General features: G+C 53.5%; 1 protein-coding gene and 1 long non-coding RNA gene across 16 annotated transcripts in view; one reads left to right on the top strand and one right to left on the bottom strand.

The window, feature by feature from the left end:
- Positions 1–301: 301 nt before the first annotated feature.
- Positions 302–16,980, bottom strand: part of tns1b (tensin 1b) — a 35,391-nt gene continuing 18,712 nt past the window's right edge. For 6 of the 14 annotated variants that reach the window (XM_049728849.2, XM_049728852.1, XM_049728845.1 and 3 more), the window contains 30 exons: positions 16,708–16,749; positions 15,007–15,056; positions 13,773–13,938; positions 13,640–13,690; positions 13,439–13,561; positions 13,152–13,216; positions 12,982–13,065; positions 12,811–12,923; positions 12,667–12,727; positions 12,478–12,553; positions 11,926–12,055; positions 11,783–11,848; positions 11,578–11,694; positions 7,688–8,983; positions 7,509–7,568; positions 6,895–7,073; positions 6,553–6,682; positions 5,913–6,008; positions 5,654–5,680; positions 5,329–5,500; positions 4,359–5,236; positions 4,150–4,236; positions 3,940–4,068; positions 3,780–3,872; positions 3,610–3,687; positions 3,422–3,490; positions 3,189–3,354; positions 3,048–3,116; positions 2,942–2,971; positions 302–2,853 (listed from right to left, as the gene is read on the bottom strand). In XM_049728849.2, coding sequence (XP_049584806.1) covers positions 2,715–2,853; positions 2,942–2,971; positions 3,048–3,116; positions 3,189–3,354; positions 3,422–3,490; positions 3,610–3,687; positions 3,780–3,872; positions 3,940–4,068; positions 4,150–4,236; positions 4,359–5,236; positions 5,329–5,500; positions 5,654–5,680; positions 5,913–6,008; positions 6,553–6,682; positions 6,895–7,073; positions 7,509–7,568; positions 7,688–8,983; positions 11,578–11,694; positions 11,783–11,848; positions 11,926–12,055; positions 12,478–12,553; positions 12,667–12,727; positions 12,811–12,923; positions 12,982–13,065; positions 13,152–13,216; positions 13,439–13,561; positions 13,640–13,690; positions 13,773–13,938; positions 15,007–15,056; positions 16,708–16,749 — 4,842 coding nt within the window. In that variant the 3' untranslated portion in view covers positions 302–2,714. The other 8 variants (XM_049728850.2, XM_049728846.1, XM_049728860.2 and 5 more) reach the window with 5 other exon arrangements.
- On the top strand, positions 11,543–15,202 carry LOC125974062 (uncharacterized). Of its 2 annotated transcripts, none has more exons than XR_007483369.2 (4): positions 11,543–11,683; positions 13,503–13,706; positions 14,507–14,662; positions 14,961–15,202. It is a non-coding gene; the product is annotated as an uncharacterized lncRNA (long non-coding RNA). The 2 variants fall into 2 exon arrangements; XR_011087181.1 differs by having other exon boundaries at positions 14,507–14,648.

Raw genomic sequence — 16,980 nt, forward strand, 5'->3', positions numbered from 1 at the left:
CCCCACACCGTCATCGGGACACCGATGGAGAACGCAACGAGTCTCAACTCCTGCAAACGGAGGCGTGCCTGGCCTGTCTTAGGTTTCCTTGTCCTTCTCTGCGTGTATGAAAGAGAAACAGTGACACCACGAGGTCAAAACGCCTCATTACACATTAAAGTTAGTTCAACTTCATGTCAAATGTCTCTTCGTTTTGTGCACTTTTGTTTTTATGAAATAGTGAAACAAATATGGGGGGGAAATGGGCAAAGGTGAAACACAGTTCTCAAGATGTCGGACTCATTTAATCAAAGAGACAAACTCTTATTTGAACTGCTTTGTTTTTAATGATTATTTTCCATCAGAAATAGTCAAAGCCATTCATTCATACAATGTTGCCAACCAAATATGGACAGCGCTCTCAATGCAGGCACTGTGAGACATTCTTACAGACCAATCATTGATTGGGGGAAGGACGGCAAACATGCACTCCAAGGCCTTGCCTTGCCTCGCCTCGCCTCGCCTCGCCTCGCCTTGTCTTGCATGCAACACTTTGTATCAAAATGCATTTTCAAGCCCCCTCGCTGGCTCGCTGGCTCGCTCGCTCTCTCTTTTGCTCAGTTTCAGTGCAAGCTTTCAAACCAACATGCATTGATTGAATTGGTGGTGGTGATGTCACTGCCCAATGCAAACAAAATGAATTGTTATCATTATTCGCTTTTTTTTGGTCTTGTTTTCAGGTTCAAATTGTTGCTATGAAAAGTGTCTATCACACAGGTGTCAAAGTCCAGTTTGACGCGCCTCGGTGGGGGCGGCGGCGGCATCGCTGCAGGTTTTCAACGTTTCCCTCGTTAAACACACCTGATTCAAACGATCACTTGATCCTCACCTTCCGTAGGAGCCTGATAATGATCGATTGAATCAGGTGCGTTTAACGAAGGAAACTTGGAAAACATGTAGGAACTGGACTTTGAAACCACCTGCAAGTCCATGGACCCTGTATTTTCTGTAACGATCCCGGTCTGCCACAAGTGGGAAACGACGAACTGGCCGACTTGAGGCTCATTATTACTTCTCATGGCACACCACCAAATAAACAAAAATGCCCAAAATAAAATTCAAAAAGTTGGACATTCTCATTTTAAAAGGCAAGCTTCAAATCTTCAAATGCAAAAGCTTCATTTCAACTGAAGTTAAGTGCTTGACTTGGACAATAAGGATGAGGTTGGACTCATCCAAAACATCTCAAAAGGGCATTCATTATCTGATGTGGGAAGAAAAACAAGAGTAGTAAAAATAAATCAGTGTTATACTCACTTTTACACCCTATAACGTGAATGTGCGTACACACACACACACACAAGTACACGTATATATATATGTATTCTGTTCTGTATATTCTGTATATATATATTCTGTTATTGTTTCAGTCAGCTTACATAATTCATGTATACAAGTGAGCATCGAGCAACAAAGCAAAAAAATAAATATTTGTATAAAACGATGTTTTGGTCAGCTGGTGCAGAGCTATAAACATGTTTGCAACAAAACAGAAAAGAAATTCGACAGCAGTGTAATGGCACAGTGCTTTTCTATGAAGCCGCTTCGACACGGAAAATACTTTTTTTTTTTTTTTTCCTTCCTTCACCCTTGACGTGATTTATAGGCTTTAGTTCTAAGGGCGGCACTACCGAAAGATATGCCTTTAGGAGGGGGGACCACACCAAGCAAGCCAAGTCATAAGAATATTGCGCATTTCTTTCAGATATTTAGGAAATCCTGAAATGCTGACTGTTTTCTTTGTTTGTTTTTTCAATTAAAAAAGGTTGCTTTATCAAAGGAAGTCAGGCACGAGAAATATTTACAACGAGCACAAAAGTGCTGATAAAATAGAAAAGAAAAAAAAACAGCCCTGTAACATTGTTGTTGTTTTTGCGAGCGATTAATTGACCTACGGTATCAGTACGTACGCAATCAAACAATCCAGCCAGCAGCCACGTGTGTGTGCGTGTGCGTGTGTGCGTGTGTGCGTGCGTGTCTTGATGCGCAAAAGCTGTCTTTGGTTGAGCACTTCAAAAGTTGCCATTTGCAATCCACCAAGGTCACACAACTTGACTTTTCTCTTCTGGCGTATCCCCAAAACGACAAAGACCCAGACATGACATGGGAGGAGAAGGGAAGGGAAAAAAACAACAACATTGTGGCACCGTACAAAGGGCTCATTTTGCGGCTTGAAGGTGGTTTCTGTCAACGTGTGCGCAAGCAAATGGGAGAAATTGCAAAACGTGACGCGCATGTTGTCCGGATTTTTTTGGAAGGATCCGGCCGGATGGTTTGTTTAGTCAAGTGAAATGGAGGAAATTTCAACACAACATTTTTTTTTCCAGTGTGTGCCACAATTGATTATGTTCCCGCCCATGTGACGTCTGGGTCAACAAAAGTGCAAAAATGTTGCACTTACTCACATCCGGCTGCGCCCCCTTTCTGCACTTCCGCAGCTCCGCTCGAGAGTCCGTCCGCAAAGAAAGGCGCAAGCGAGACGAGACGAGACAAACGTGTGCTCGGACGCGACGCCGAGAAGCGACACAAAGTGTTTGCGGGGGGAAAGGAGTGTCTGTCCGTCCAGCTGTCTGTTGGTCAAAGGAGGGAGGGAAGTAAGCAATAGAGTTTTGGGTGCAGGAGGGAGGGAGGCAGGGAGGGAGGGGCGAATGAGTGGAGGGAAGAAATTGCCGTGCTCATCGCTTTTGCAACGTAACCATCCTGGTGACAAAGTTGACGATGGCGCCGGCGGGCTGCTCGGGGTCCATCTCGGCAAAGAGGTGGCTCACGTTGTCCGTCGTGCTTCCCTGCTTTCGCGCCACGAAGCCAAACAACCTGCAGCAAAGAAACACACGCGCGCCGTGCTCGGCGCTCAAACAGCCTTGACGGCAATTCCGGCAAGAAATGCGCCCCGGGCACTTACTTGGCCGTGCCGCCCTCCGGCTTCTTCCACCTGCAAATGTGTTCAACCACACGTCAAGTGGAGGCAAAAAAGCATTGGGCGCACAAGATGAAGTCAAATTGCTCACTTTCTGTCCTGAGGGTCGATGTCGCAGAAGGTGACGGTGTTGCAGGGGTAGTGGCGGCGGAAGAAAAGCCTGAAAGCAAAACCAGCGCAACGTCAGTCTCCCGAGCCACGTCCGGCGGGACCTGACGGCTGGCTGGCGTACTTCCTCTGGTTGTCGGTCAGCGTGATGCCTTGCGAGGACACCTTGAAGTGCACGACGGCCGACTGACAGGCGGGGGCGGCCAGAGTCTCCGAAATGGCCTTGGCGATGGCCTGGGGGCCCGTCAGCGACTCCATGTCCACCGAGTTGATGTAGAGCACGTTGCACGCTGATACACAAAAGGCTAAATGCTAAATGCGCCTCCAATTTGGGTCTTTTTCATCGTGGCCACGTACCCGCTCCTTCCTTCAGTCGCTCAGACAGCGGATTGCTTTTCACCACTTGCGGCTCTTCCTCGACAAGATCTGCAAAGTAGACCAGATTGCTTCGGTGATGGATGCTTGGGCGCGGTGCACGCACGCACGCACGCACGCACGCTCGCTCGCACGCCATCTTTTTGTTGAAGTAACTTGATGGGGCCAACCTGCAGTAGGAATGAGCAGCTTGCAGGGCAGGGCCAGCGGTGTGATGGCGTGTTGGTAGACCAACGCCGACAGACAGCCTGCAAAGCAAAAGCAAAAGCAAAAGCAAGAAAATGGAGACTCCGAACGGCACGCGTGAGTAGCGGGCATCTTTTCTTTGGCTTCCACGCACCAAAGTACGGCTCGTTGGGACAACCCTTGAGTCGGACTCCTTTGGGGCTGCTCTCAATCAGGAAGTGGCGCACCAGCTCGTTGGTGATGTCACCTGCGACCACAGCAAGAGTCAGATGTGCGCAGACTACAAGTGGCCGCTTTCTCGGTGTCGGCCGGACCTTTTTTGTTTGGATGCAGCGAGGGAGGGGGCGAGGCCACCTTCATGGCCAAGCCGTAGGCCCCCTTGAAGGAGTGGCTGTCGCGGATCACAAAGGCCCCGGGTTGGCGTTCTCTCAGCACGCTGATGGCTGCTCACACCAAAAAAGGTTCACACGCTTTGCTTTCCATACGCACGGCTCCGCCCGCCCGCCCGCCCGCCCGCCGCTTACCTTGCTCTCGGGATATGTCGGGCTTGTACCAGAACTTGGACGTGTCTTGGACAAACTTGACGTTCAGCCTGCTCTCGGGACCTCCGTCTGTTGAAAAAGATAAAGCCATGGATGGGACGTCGAGCTAAAGAAACGTTCACGCCTCGCTCGATCCAGTCTTCTGCATTTCAGGCTGGAGAGATTGCGACTTGGTCTTTGAAGCTCCTTACCGGGCATGTTGAAGCGCGAGAAGTCCGAGAGGGTGTGGAAGTAGCCGGGATTGCTCTTTTCGCTCAGGGAGCCGTACGCCGGCGCTCCGTTGGCTCTGTCGCCGCTCGACATGCGCCTCTTTTCCGGTAGCTGAGGTTGAAAAGCGGGCGTGGCGCTCGCCTGTCGGAAGCCTCCGCCCGCAGCCGCCGTTTCGCCGGCGTCCTGGTAGGCCGCCGGCGAAACGGGGAAGGAGGGGGTCGGCGGTCCCTGGTAACCCGAGGAACTGCTTTGTCGGGAGAGGTTGGCGTGCCGCTCGTCCGGCGTGGCGTAGCCGCTGCGCACGGGGCGTCGCTCCAAACCGGGGCTCCCTTGCAACTGGGAGACGGACGGGTGTCCGCCGAGCGCAGCTTGTCCCGAGGACGCTCGTCTGCCGAGGGTGGGGCTCGGTCGCGAGCGCTGTCCCGTCGAGGCCTGCGCCGTGAGCGCTTGACTTCCCTGAGACGACTGATGGCACTCGAGGACGGGGCTGCTCCGGAAGTCCGCTCCCCCGTTCACCGCGGGGATATTGGTGTAGGCTTCCTGATAGGCGCTTGGCTGGTGCTCCAAAGAAGCCCGCAGCCCCGACTGGGGACTTGCGGTATGGAAGGCCTCCGTCCAGGGGGCTCGGCTAGAATCGGAGGCCGCGCGGCTCTCGGTCTGGACGTCGGGGCCGAGGCCGGCCGGCGTCGCCGCGCCGAGGTAGGAGGACGTTGCGGAAATGGAATCCAGATGAGAGGAGTTGGGGGAAGCGGACGACGCGGGAGTGGAGGATGCGCTCGCTGCCGCCTGCATGAGCAAACTCCAATCGGTAGCGGCTCGAGGCGGAGTGCCGGAGTTGCTTTCTGCCGAGGCGGCGTTGCTGCAGGACAAAGCAAAGATGCGGGTTCAGTCACGTGAGGTGGTGGCCTCTGACGGAAAGGCCACGCCACGCCACGCACGTGCGCTACACACCCCTGCGAGCGGTGCTCGGGACCGCTGCTACTGGACAGCGGCCGGTTGAGGGTGGGGCATGCGGGACTCGGACTCGTGGCCTGCTCCGGGGCGTCGCCTTGAGGGCTTTGGGGTGCTTGCTCGCCGCCCGTCACGGCCGACCTCGCCACCGACTCCACGTAACTTCGGGGCGCTAAGTGGGGATACAAAGGCGTTTGTGATGAAAGCACAGTCGGTAGAGCGGGCTGCAACGTCAACATAGGAGACTCGTGGGTCAAGAGGTGCTCTTGGACGGCGCCAATGACATTCGGCCAGAGCGGGGTGATCGCACCTCATCTTAGCTTACCTTCTTCGTCCTGAACGTGCTCATCGTCTGAGAGGCGTCGTTGCAAATAAGTCAGAGAAACAAAAGATTGTAAGAGCGAGCGAGCGAGCGAGCGAGCGAGCGAGCGAGCAATTCCTCGTGATGTCATGTTTGGCTATCTCGCTCGTGATCATTTTACAATCGCGTGTCGATATCGTCAACCACCTTTGCATGGTAGCACCCATTGCGCTTTAGTTTGCAACTTTTCTTTACAAGACAATCCAGGAGAAGTTGTAACAACCTGCGCCGGTTTGGTTGAGCAGGAGATGGGCCGGGTTGTGGGGCTTCAAGCCCAACGCCGACAGCGGCGTCTTGGCCAGACCCGGAGGGGAGCGACCTGAAGAGAAGAAGGAGGAATCGACAGTTAGCGTGGGATGACATTGGCCAAGGTCGTGCCTCGTGCGGCGCATGCGCTAGCCACGTCAAGCTGAGTTGCCATTCCCAGCGATGGCCATGTGTAGATTTACAACGATTGGGTCGATTTGGTTTTGTGCGTAATCGTTTCAAGGATCACTCAGCAGGCACAGGGGAGGCCGGGGAGGGGAGGGGAGGGAGGGGCCGGGACAATAGAAGAGACCTGCATTAGCCACTGACTGCTGACACGGCGGGCAGCGTGACTTGCGGACTCTGCTTAAATGAATTCCCGTATCACATGCGTGACTTGAGTTTTGCTATTTACAGCGAGCTAACTAGATTTGGTGTCGCCAAAGAGAGTCAAAGTCCTAAACGAGGCCAGAACATCACTGAAGACAAACATTGTTTACATGTGCATCATTAACCAGTCAAACATTTGGGGAATGTCATCGCCATTACAGGCCAGAACATTTCCTGACCACCACGCTCAACAAAAGCTACCGTGGCTCGCTCTGCCTGACACTTACACAGGTTGAAGTAAGGGCTGTGTGGCGAGGCGGGACTTTGGGGAAGCACCTCACCACCGACTGCGGGGGTCAGACTGGTGGGCCCGCCCTCCGTCTCCTCAAAGGCTTCACGGTAGCTGTGCATGTGTCTCTGCGCAGGAGAAAGACAGACTGTGACGGGCTAGCGACCCTCGCGCGCAAAACCTCAATCAAACTGCCACGACAGATGATGGAGGCAAAAAAAAAAAGAATATATTTAAAAAGTCAAGGTCTCCAATAGGCATCTACTTACAATTAGACAAACGTGCCCAAATGGGCTCAAATCAAACCACTGATGATGGACGGACAGATGGACGGACGTACCTCCTTGGGCCGTCCGCCGGGGTTCATGGCGATGGCGTTGGCGAACTCCGGAGAAACGCAACGGACAGGGGAACGAAGCGGGACGTCGGGGGACGCGGCGTCTTCGGAGCCGTCGCTCGTGATCCTACGGCGGGGGAAAAGCGCCGGCTCGTCCGCAGACGTCCCATGGGAGCGGACACCTGCGAGTGAGTGAGCGCAAATTCGGTCATGGGCGCCAGGGAGGTTAGCGCACCGCATCGTTTTAGCAGCGCAGAAGCGTGAGGCCGACATGCTGCTGGTGGAGGGAGGGAGGGAGGGAGGGAGGGAGGGAGGGAGGGAGGGAGGGAGGAAGGGAGGGAGGCTCAGCTTCCTGCACAAATTGCACAAAGGCAAAAACACCTGGCTAAGATGTCGACGACTTACATTTGATAGTTCGTTTTGTCTAAGCGTGACAAGTGAAATATGATGGAATTATTATTTTTTTAATTTTTTTTTTTTTTTTTGGGCACTTTTAGAGCCCTGTGTGGACGTTATTGTCATTCCTGAGAATCAACACAACGAGCGTGTCAGATGTTAGAAACATTTCCATAATGCAGATAGCAGGAACACACCAGAAACGGGACGAGAGAACAAACCCCAAAGTGCGTGAGAGGAGGAAATTCTGGAGGTGAGCCTTTGAGCTCGTGCTGAGTATTCTGGGCAAATGGGAATGAAAGGCAACGGACGTGAAAATGAAAGAAGAATGACAAAGCTGCCAGCTGCTTATTTGGGATTGCGCCGGCCGCTGACGACAGGGTGCAAGTGGATCTCTTACCTGCAACTCTTTGCGCCACCAGTCCTTCCAAGACGTGCTGGTCGGGTTTACGGTCCCTCCAAGCGGGCTCCGTGCCGGGGCCGGACAAAGGGCTCGCTGCAAAGGCGTCATCGGCGGCGGCGGGGGCGGCTTTGAGCTGAAGAGGACCGGATCCAGATGGAGCGGCTCCGCCCCTTTCCCATCCGAGGGGCGAGCCGGATTTGACGGGCGACTGTCGGCCGGACGCGGGAGGCGTCTCCACCTCATAGATGGCTCCGCTTTGGCTCTGGGAGAAGGACGGCTGCGCGGTGACCACGTGGCTCGGCCTCAGAGGAGCGCTTTGCGACTTTGGCACGAAACAACGGCTCGGCTCCAAGTCCAACATGAGGAGGTTGAGCGTCTCGATGGATTTCTCAATCTCCTCCTGCGACGCGCTGTGGAACTGCGGAAGGCTCCGGTGAGCGGGCGGCGTCCCGAAAGTGAGTCCTTCGGTGACAGGCTCCTCGGGTACCCCGAAGCGTTGCCAGATGTTGAGGCCGCGTTGGACGGCGTCCCTGCTGCTGGTGGTGCGGGCGGGAGCCGGGGGCATGGCCCGCGTATCCGAACCCAGCGACTGGGAACGGTAGAGAATCCGAGAGGCCGGCGCAGAATGGTCGCACGTCTCCAGTTTGTCGGCGGAGCCCGTTTGCGACGGCGCCGGGCTTCTGGCCACGCCGCGCTCCAGGTACGCCACGCGCTCCTGGGCGTCGAGGGCCGATTCCGAGCGGTAGTAGAGATCGGCCGGGGTGGCTCGGCCGTCGGCGGAGGAGGACAACGTCCCCAGACTGTCCACGCTGTTTGCCTTTTGAGCGCTGGGTAGCTCGTCGTCTAAAATGTCCGTTTCCCGGTCCATGTTGCGGTGACCGTTGACGTGGACCTGGGCGGGCACCCGCTGGAGTAAGGCGCCGGGCGAGGCGCGCTCGCCCTGTCCGCGCATGGTAGGTCCCTCCAGGCCACCCAGGAGCTGTTCCAGCTCCTGTTTCTCCTGCGGACTGATGGGTCGCTGCTCGTCACAGCGGGCTACGGCGGGAGGGCTTGGCGGGTTCACGGCGAGGTGGACCGCTGCCGCCGCCGCCGCCGCTTCGTCCGTTTTAATGGAGGCTGTGGAGTTTCCCGAGTCGCTGCTCACAGACAAGGCGTGATCGACGGCGGGCAGCGTGTGTTCGAGAGCAGCCGGCGGCGCCAGTCCGTTGAGCGCGACCGTCCCGTCAACAGACTCTTTTTTGCGCACTTTGGCATAGAGACTCCCGTCCAACGGGCCTTGGGTGTGGACGACGTCTGCAAGAAAAAGAAGCAGAAGAGAAGAGGGTCACGGTCGAGGACGAGGACGAGCGCGGGGTTACGGCCACGCCCCTGTGCCCTTCAAAGTTGCGAGTCGGCGACGAGACGACGGCATCGAGCCCGGCGGCTGCATTTTCAAAAGCATCACTGAAGCGAGAGCTCGCCTTACGCTCGGGACACTCAAATGTGGCTGCTAGATTTCAAAACTAATTTTTCTGTGCAAATTCCTCGCACTGACGCAAATGCCTCGTCGCCCTACCCGTTTGTGGAAGACAAACTCAAATGTCCCCTGACGGAATCCCTGTGCTGTGCGCTATGGCGCTCGTCGGCCCGCTCTGCCTGCCTGCCTGCCTGCGTGTGTGTGTACGTGTGTGTGTGTGTGTGTGTGTGTGCAGGCCGGTAGTCCTCTTGCTCGCCGCTCATTGACTGGAGTGGGAGGTCCCTGACAGCTTTTTTTTACTCTGGATGGGGAGGGCAGGCCAGGGCGTTACACGGTAAGCAACGTTTGAAAGCCACTGGAGCCACTTCATGCATGTTAATGTCGCCGTTGACATTTCCGCCCCTTCAAACAGTGGGAGGGGGGCCGTCCGCCCTACTCAAGACACATGGACAATGCGGGACATAGAAGCGACCCTCCCTCCCTCCCTCCCTCCGGTTATCTTCATTCTCAGGAACAGAAAGAATGTTCTTGACCCGCTACTTGTTTGCTGTCTGATTCATCTCATTAGCAACTGGAGCCGTTACAAGTTCATCTTGAGAGAGAGCAGAAGAACTCGTCACGGAGCTTCTGCAAGACAGTTGACTTTCACAAACGGCTTCCTAAAAGTGATATCTTCTGGCACTCTCCGGGGGGTGCATTTCTTTTCTCTCACGCTAGTTAGGAGGAGAATGTTTACCATTCTGAGCTTTCAGCAGTTACGCAACAAGTGCAGAGGCTGGACCGTGACCGTTCTGCCTGCCTGCCTGGAGTGACCGCTTGCTTACGCATGTTCTCTTTTCAGACAGGCTGAAAAAAAACCAACATGAGCCATCCCACCTGGCATATTTTCTTGTCTAGACAGCTGCAGATAAAGCCCACAACTTGAGATTACAACACACGCAAAGCGTCAAAGGTGTGGCGCACGGCCGGCCGGATATTTTAAGGTTGGAGGCGGGGGCAGATGGGGCATCTGTGTGACCTTTTAATCTGACCTTTCAACTCTGTGGCAACAAAACCCCTTGAGCGGCGGACGTAGCACGTGTTTTACGTCGCAGCCATTCAAAGTGGGGAGGGAGTACAAAAAGCGGAGACACTCGAAGGGAGTGTCCAAAACCAAACAAGACGCCCGAAAATCAAGTCATCCAAATCCAGCACAGCTCGGCTGACTAAGCGCGCAAGTGTAAGTCAAGTACAGAAAGCTAAACGGGCTCATTGAGTCCATGAAATATTCATCAATCCATCGAGTGCCCCTGGAATGAAGGACGCGTTCAAAGTGGAGAAGAAAGGAAAATCATCATTGATTGTGAGCAAAAACAGACCCTGTTGATTCAATAAAGAATGGAATTGGAAACACCAGGCTGCCTGCTGCCAAATGCAATCCTGACGCAGCTCAACACAAGCACAACTACATGGAGACATTCCCAAGCCACTTAAGTGACTGCGATTGACCAGGAAACCAGAGACAAGAGGAAGAACAAGTGCCTTGTTGTGCTAAATCGGGGGGAGGGGGCAAACCGCATGTTTGCAGTCAAAATGTGCCGGAAAATACGACTGCGTCCAGGCCTCCGGCCAAGGCGGCATTTGGCCTCCGCAGCTATATTTAAGCGCCATCGTAGCGTCCAAGGAACGTAGCGGCCTCAACCTCCGCCCGATGCCAAGGAGCCGGCTGGGCTGGTTGGCACGACAACCTCGTTGGCCTTTGGCGCTCAGCGTGACTGACGCCTTTGCTCCCCTTCATCAAGGCAAGAAGAAAAAGCGCTTTTGCCCGTGCAGGCATCTTCTTGAAAAGTGCGCTTAGCTAATGTACCCAAAAGGCTCCAGTGGTGAAGATGCAAGCGTGGGAAAGGCCACGTCCCTCGGATTACTCAAAAAGGAAGAGAAAGGAAGAGAGAGGGAGAGAGACAGAGAGAGAGAGAGAGAGAGAGAGAGAGAGAGAGACAGCAAGCCTCTTGGGGGGAGAGGCCAGCAATTCTATTTCAGCATGCGCGCGCCACCTCGTGCCACTTAGCGAGCAACCTTTGACATTCGACCGACCGCCTGGTAAAAATAACATGCCATTCAAAATAGAGCCGTTGCATTCGAGGAGGGAAGAAAGAAAGAAGGAAAGAAGGAAAGAAAGAAAGAAAGAAAGAAAGAAAGAAAGAAAGAAAGAAAGAAAGAAAGAAAGAAAGAAAGAAAGAAAGAAAGAAAGAAAGAAAGAAAGAAAGAAAGAAAGAAAACACGGCCGGTCATCCCGACCAACCAGGCTGCAGGTAAAAATAACCTCAGCTCAACTTTGTCTCCTTCAAATCCCAGCGCGGAAGATGAAAGACTTTGGCCGCCGAGTTGGAAGAATCAGAATCAAAGTCGGCTTTTCTGGCAAAAACAAAAACTACGTTGACTCTCCATTCACCTTCCGCCACGTCCTGGTTATTCTCGTTGAAGTTCTCGTAAGAGTCCCAGCGAATGGGCGGATCTTGCGTGTTGTAGTCCACCGAGACGCTGGGCCCGTTCTCCAGGTGAGTCACACCTTGAGCAGAGGTACCGAGACATGTGAATCCCTCACAAAATAAAGCACGACAATTTGATGAGCGGCAAAACCATTCCTTGACGCTTACCATACATTTTTTCTGGGCCGAAAGAAAACAGGAACTCCACTTTGCCATATTCTGGGAACCGCTCATCTGCAACCGAGAAAGGAGACGACAATGTTCATTTTGCGCATCAAAGTCTTTGGCCAGGTCCGCCCGGCCCGGCCCACCTTTGAAGGTCTCGTCGAGCTGGTCTTTGCCAAAGACGATTGCCAGGTCGTGTACGGCGCACGTGTGGAACTGCACCCGGAAAATCACGTCCCGGCACGGGCCGCGATGACGCTTGTGGTAGCACTTGAGCTGTTAGGGAGGGAGGGAGGGAGGGAGGGAGGGAGGGAGGGAGGGAGGAAAGCCACGGGATGAGATTCACCGCGCCTACGCCGACATCCTTTCCAAGACAATTTCCCTTGGGCGAGGAGGAGTAAAAGCCAAAAATCATTTGCTGCTATGATGTCATGCTTTCCGACGACATATGTAGAAGCTGCCTGCTAATGGAAGTCTTGAAATGAAGCCAGCCGGCCGCTCGCATGTTTTACGGCGCCATCATTTGCTGCGAATGTCAAGTACAATCAAATCCCCACACGCTCCAATGTCGAGTTGTAAGAAAAAAAGAAATAAAACACCACCAACGACAGGATTTCCTCCTAATTATTCAACGGTAAAAAAAAAATCAAAACCATCCCTTTTAGTGTAAGGAGGGGAGCCGCTTCGATCGTCCTCACCAGAATGTCTCCTTTGAGAAGGAGGCCGGGCTCAATGGTGATGCAGATGCTCGTCTGACTGTCCCCTTGAACGTTACTGCAAAGGGGGGGGAAAAAACAAAAACAAAAAAAAACAAAGTCGTGTTACAGCCTGTCTGTATTGCGCCATCAGGAGTTCCCCGGATTCTGGTGAAAGTTGACGCCACTCACTAGATGCCAGATGTGTAGACGGGCTGCATGGCCTGGTAGATTTTCAGGAAAGGACGGCACCCTGGGGAGAAGGGGAAAACACATACAACATTGGTACGGGGTGGCGGCCATTTGCGGGTGCAAAAGTGGGCAGGGCCCGCATACCTCCTTTGGACTCAAAGTTGGGAATGCCGTGCATGATGACATGGTGAAGAAACAGCGGTTTGTTGTTGATCTTGATGTGTCCGCTCAGCAAACCGCTGAAGTACTCCACGTACCTGCGCGGGAGCGGGGGTTAGGAGCGCGTTTTGGAAGCTTCAAGGAACTGAAGCTGACCTTCTCTGAGAAGGTTGCCCCACAGGAAGCACTTTGTCTTCATAGAAGCGCTTCATGGCGAACCTGTCCAGAGCCTGCTCGGCGCTGCATCGCGTACACACACACACACACAAAAAAGTCAGGTGAAAACAGCCGTGCCCGGAGATCATTGCAAAAGTCTCAACACCCACCTGCCGGATATATTGCTGTAATGCATATAGGCAGCCACCACCACTCCGGTTCGGCCTCTGTTGCCCTGAAAAGCAAGCAGACGCACGCCAGCCGGCCGGCCGGCGGTTTAGACGACTTGTCCTTGCGTGTGAATGTGCGAGAAGCAAAAAAATGAACTGCGACAACGCGTGTACACCCAAACATCATTTTCCTCCTTAGCGACAAGCCGCAAAACTTGCAACAGAGCGGTTCGCGGGGAATAACAAACAAGGCGATTGCTATGGCGACCTCCCACGCTTGGTCGTACCTTATTGTGGATGACCACCACGTTGTGGCAATCGGCGCTCAGCCACGTGTCCATGGCCTTGCAGATGCTGCAGATCTTCTCCAGGGCCGGCGCGTGATGGTCGGGCCAGCCAAAGTCCAACACCTGCCCAGAGAGGAGCAGCCGGCGCGCGTTAGGCCACGGAGGACGACGAGGACGACCGACGGCCGCTTTCGCCTTTACCTTGGAATGAAGCTCGCCGATGTCATAACGCTTCTCGCTGAGGTTGAAGAGCTAAGGAGGGGAGAAGGTAAAGATGTTCGGTGCTGGTGGGTAGGGAGGGGGCAGGGGGCTTGAGGTTGAGCAAGACGCGTACCAGGTAGTTGTGGCCGTGCTTGGAGCGCAGCATGGAGGCCACCTCGCGCAGGTTGGCGGCGTAGGCGGGCTCCTCGGCGCCGCTAGCGAAGGAGACGGAGATGATCCTCTCTGTGATGTAGAGCAGGTCCAACTCGTAGCTCTCCTGCAGCAGACTGGCGCTCCTGCTGGCAAAAACGAAAGAAACGTTAATCATTGAAATGAATGTTGCCTTTCTCCCATGGCTTCGTTCGGAATTCAAAGAAAGAGGCGGCCGTCAACACAAGGCGGCCTGTTGCAAGTGGGCTGTGAAATATGCCACTTGGAAATAATCCAGCCCATGTGATTTCAATACATGTGCTTGTGGATATACAAAAAAAAAAAAAAAAGAAAGAACGGCATTGTTATGTCTTCTGCATAGCTCTGTGCTACTCATTCGCAACAAACAAAAGACGAGATGTTCAGCATAATTTAGCACGCTGATTTATCTTTGGATTTTTGGGGTCTTTGAAAGCAACGCAGCAAATTTTGCAAAGAAATGCATTCATCCCGTGGCTTCCAACTCAGACGGCTTCTTCATATTTCCCACATTGGTCATCTGCGAGCGGCCCACAGGAAATTGCTCATAAGAGCGCCGCCGCCGCTCCGACTGTACAAGCAAACGTGCTCCACATCTGGAGCCGCACAAATGTTCCCGCCAGCAAGTTTTCATTGCACTTGACTTTTTTCTAATCTTTCTTTTTGATCTGCCGGTAGGTGCTCGGTCGGACTTTTATGGTGGAAATGATTTAGCCCGTCCCGTCAAAAGCATCTGCAAGGGCCGAGCGAGCGAGAGCAGCCAGCCTGCCCAGCCTGCCCAGCCTGCCCAGCCTGCCCCGCCTGCCCCGCCTGCCAACACGTGCGTTACGTTACGTAAGCGACAGCTGCCCGCTTACGGATTCCTCGTAGCCACTGGACACGCACGGACTCACACATGCGGTAGAATGTCAGATGATCACCGGCTTTGTTTCTTTTTTCCCAGCACGAAAGAAAAGCTTTAGCTGTTCAGTCGAGTTCGGCACCAGAGGTTACGCTCCAGTAAAGTCACGCGTGTAATTTGCGTCTACACTTATATAGCAAGTGCGTTTTGTGTCTGACAAAGTCTTGGTGTGGGGAAAAAAAGCAAGGAAGAAAGGCATCAAGTCAGTCAGTGTTCTATGATTTTTCTCAGGAACCAACCACAGTGTCCACAGTGAAGAAAAAGAGCAGGACCCTACCTGGACGCTCTTCGGCGTGACTCCATGCTTTTGGACGATTTGATTGAAGCCTGTACAACACAAAAAGAGACATTTTTCAACACAAATGCACCAAATGTACTTTTTATTTGGGCCATTGCCTCAGTCCTGTCGAATAGAAAAGTAGTACTTTGGCACCACTCTGTCACATCTCGATGCTGCTATGAGACTGCCCCCACCCCCCCCAAAAAGTAGTGCTTTGGCGCATCTTATTTTTGCCATAGGCAAGAGGTAGCCAGCTAGCTGCAATGTTTCCCTCAAATAAACTGTTGTTACTAATTTTGTCCACTGGAGGGCGCACTGACCACTACTTCAACGACTTTCTCCAATGATGCCTGCATTTGTTAGTCACACCATTTAGGTGCTGCAAATGGGTTTCAATGATTTTTTTTTTTTTCTCTAACAAAGCAAGTGTGCATGCCGAGATTCTTACTAAAGGTGGCTTGAGTGCAGGCAAGTGGGCCTAAAGAATGGTTATCTCCGCTGCGGCGTTTGGCTCCCTCCCACGTGAGGGGCCGCTATCCATCACGGGGCCTTCCATCAGACAGCCCGCCCGCCCGGCCCGGCTTAAGCTCAAGAGACTCCAGACTGTCCAACTCTCAAGGTTGGCGGGAGTCAAATCCACAACAAGTGAAGCTGATTGACTGCCTTCACACTAACAAGGGAACGCGTCTTTTACTTGGCACGTCCAAATGTTGCATAAAATGTTTTCTTTTTTTTTTTTTTTTTTTTTTTTTTTTGCAGCAGCAGCAGCAGCAATCCTACCTACCTTCCTGAATACGTAGCCGGTACTCCATCTCCAGGCCCCCTTGAGAGAGGCCAGCCGCCTCCTCAAAGAACCTTCTCTGTCCATCTCTGGCCGGGAAACTTGTACTTGGAAAAGCGGCTCTCTATTTCAAATGCCGAGCCGCCGCATGCTTCGGCCGCCGCCGCCGCCGCCGCGCTTCTTCCTTTGTCGTCCCTCCGTATGGTCCTCGTCAAGCCCTTCTGCTTTTGCCCCCCTCTTTCTCTCTCTCTCTCTCTCTCTCTCTCTCTCTCCCTCCCCCCCTCCCTTTCGCATCTGGTTCTGTCTCACCCCGGGTTCAACTTTTCCCCCGCCCCTTCAACCACGGCCGCCTCGACACACCTTTGCATAACTTCCGACGGCAAAAGTGACGTCTTATTAAAGCCAGACAACTTCATATGAATTAGCGCGGACACGGTGAGCTGAGGTTAGCGCTGAGTTTAGCGCTGAGTTGCCGTGGCCCACGATGGCCGCTCCGCTTTCCCGTGAGGAAAATCATCGGCCAGCGCCGCTCCAAACAATGTTTAGGGCTCACGCAGACGTCTCGGTGCGCTTACGAGAGAAAACGATCCTCTCGACACATCTCGGAGTATTGAACATTTCCTTTAAGATGTAACTTCCCACAGACGTGCGGTTTTGACAAACTTGTGTGTGAGGCGGATGACACTCAGCTGAACTTTCAACTACTTGTGTGGTGAGGCGCAAATAGAAAGCAGGCGCATTTTAGCGGTCACAAATCAGCTGCTAATGGCAGCGTGTGATGTGTGTGTTGGGAAAACAATGTTTGCTGTCACTTCTGCCACATCCGCCAAAGTGTGATGATTTGTGAGGATGCTCGTGAGATTTGTAAACTTGTTTTTGGCTCTTTGTTTTGCCAGAGAAAAATGACACTCACTCACCGAGGTATCGGCATGTCGGAGAGGCAGCTCGGTGGCGGGCGCCTGTTTGGGAGAGAAGAGACAACAAGTGAGGTCAGCGCTGGCTGGCTGGCTGGCTGGCTGGCTGGCTGGCTGGCTGGCTTTGCAAAACTTAACCTGACGTCATTTGCCGCCGCCGCCGCCACCGTTCTTTGCCCTAATGTGGCCCCTGAGGCAGCTATTAGCCCGCCGCGCAAATATTTACTCCAGCAGACGAGGCTGCTTTTCCATGAGCCAGAAGGCCCGACCCGCTTT

Source organism: Syngnathus scovelli, chromosome 8 (assembly GCF_024217435.2).
Source record: "Syngnathus scovelli strain Florida chromosome 8, RoL_Ssco_1.2, whole genome shotgun sequence".
NCBI classification, from domain to species: Eukaryota; Metazoa; Chordata; class Actinopteri; order Syngnathiformes; family Syngnathidae; genus Syngnathus; species Syngnathus scovelli.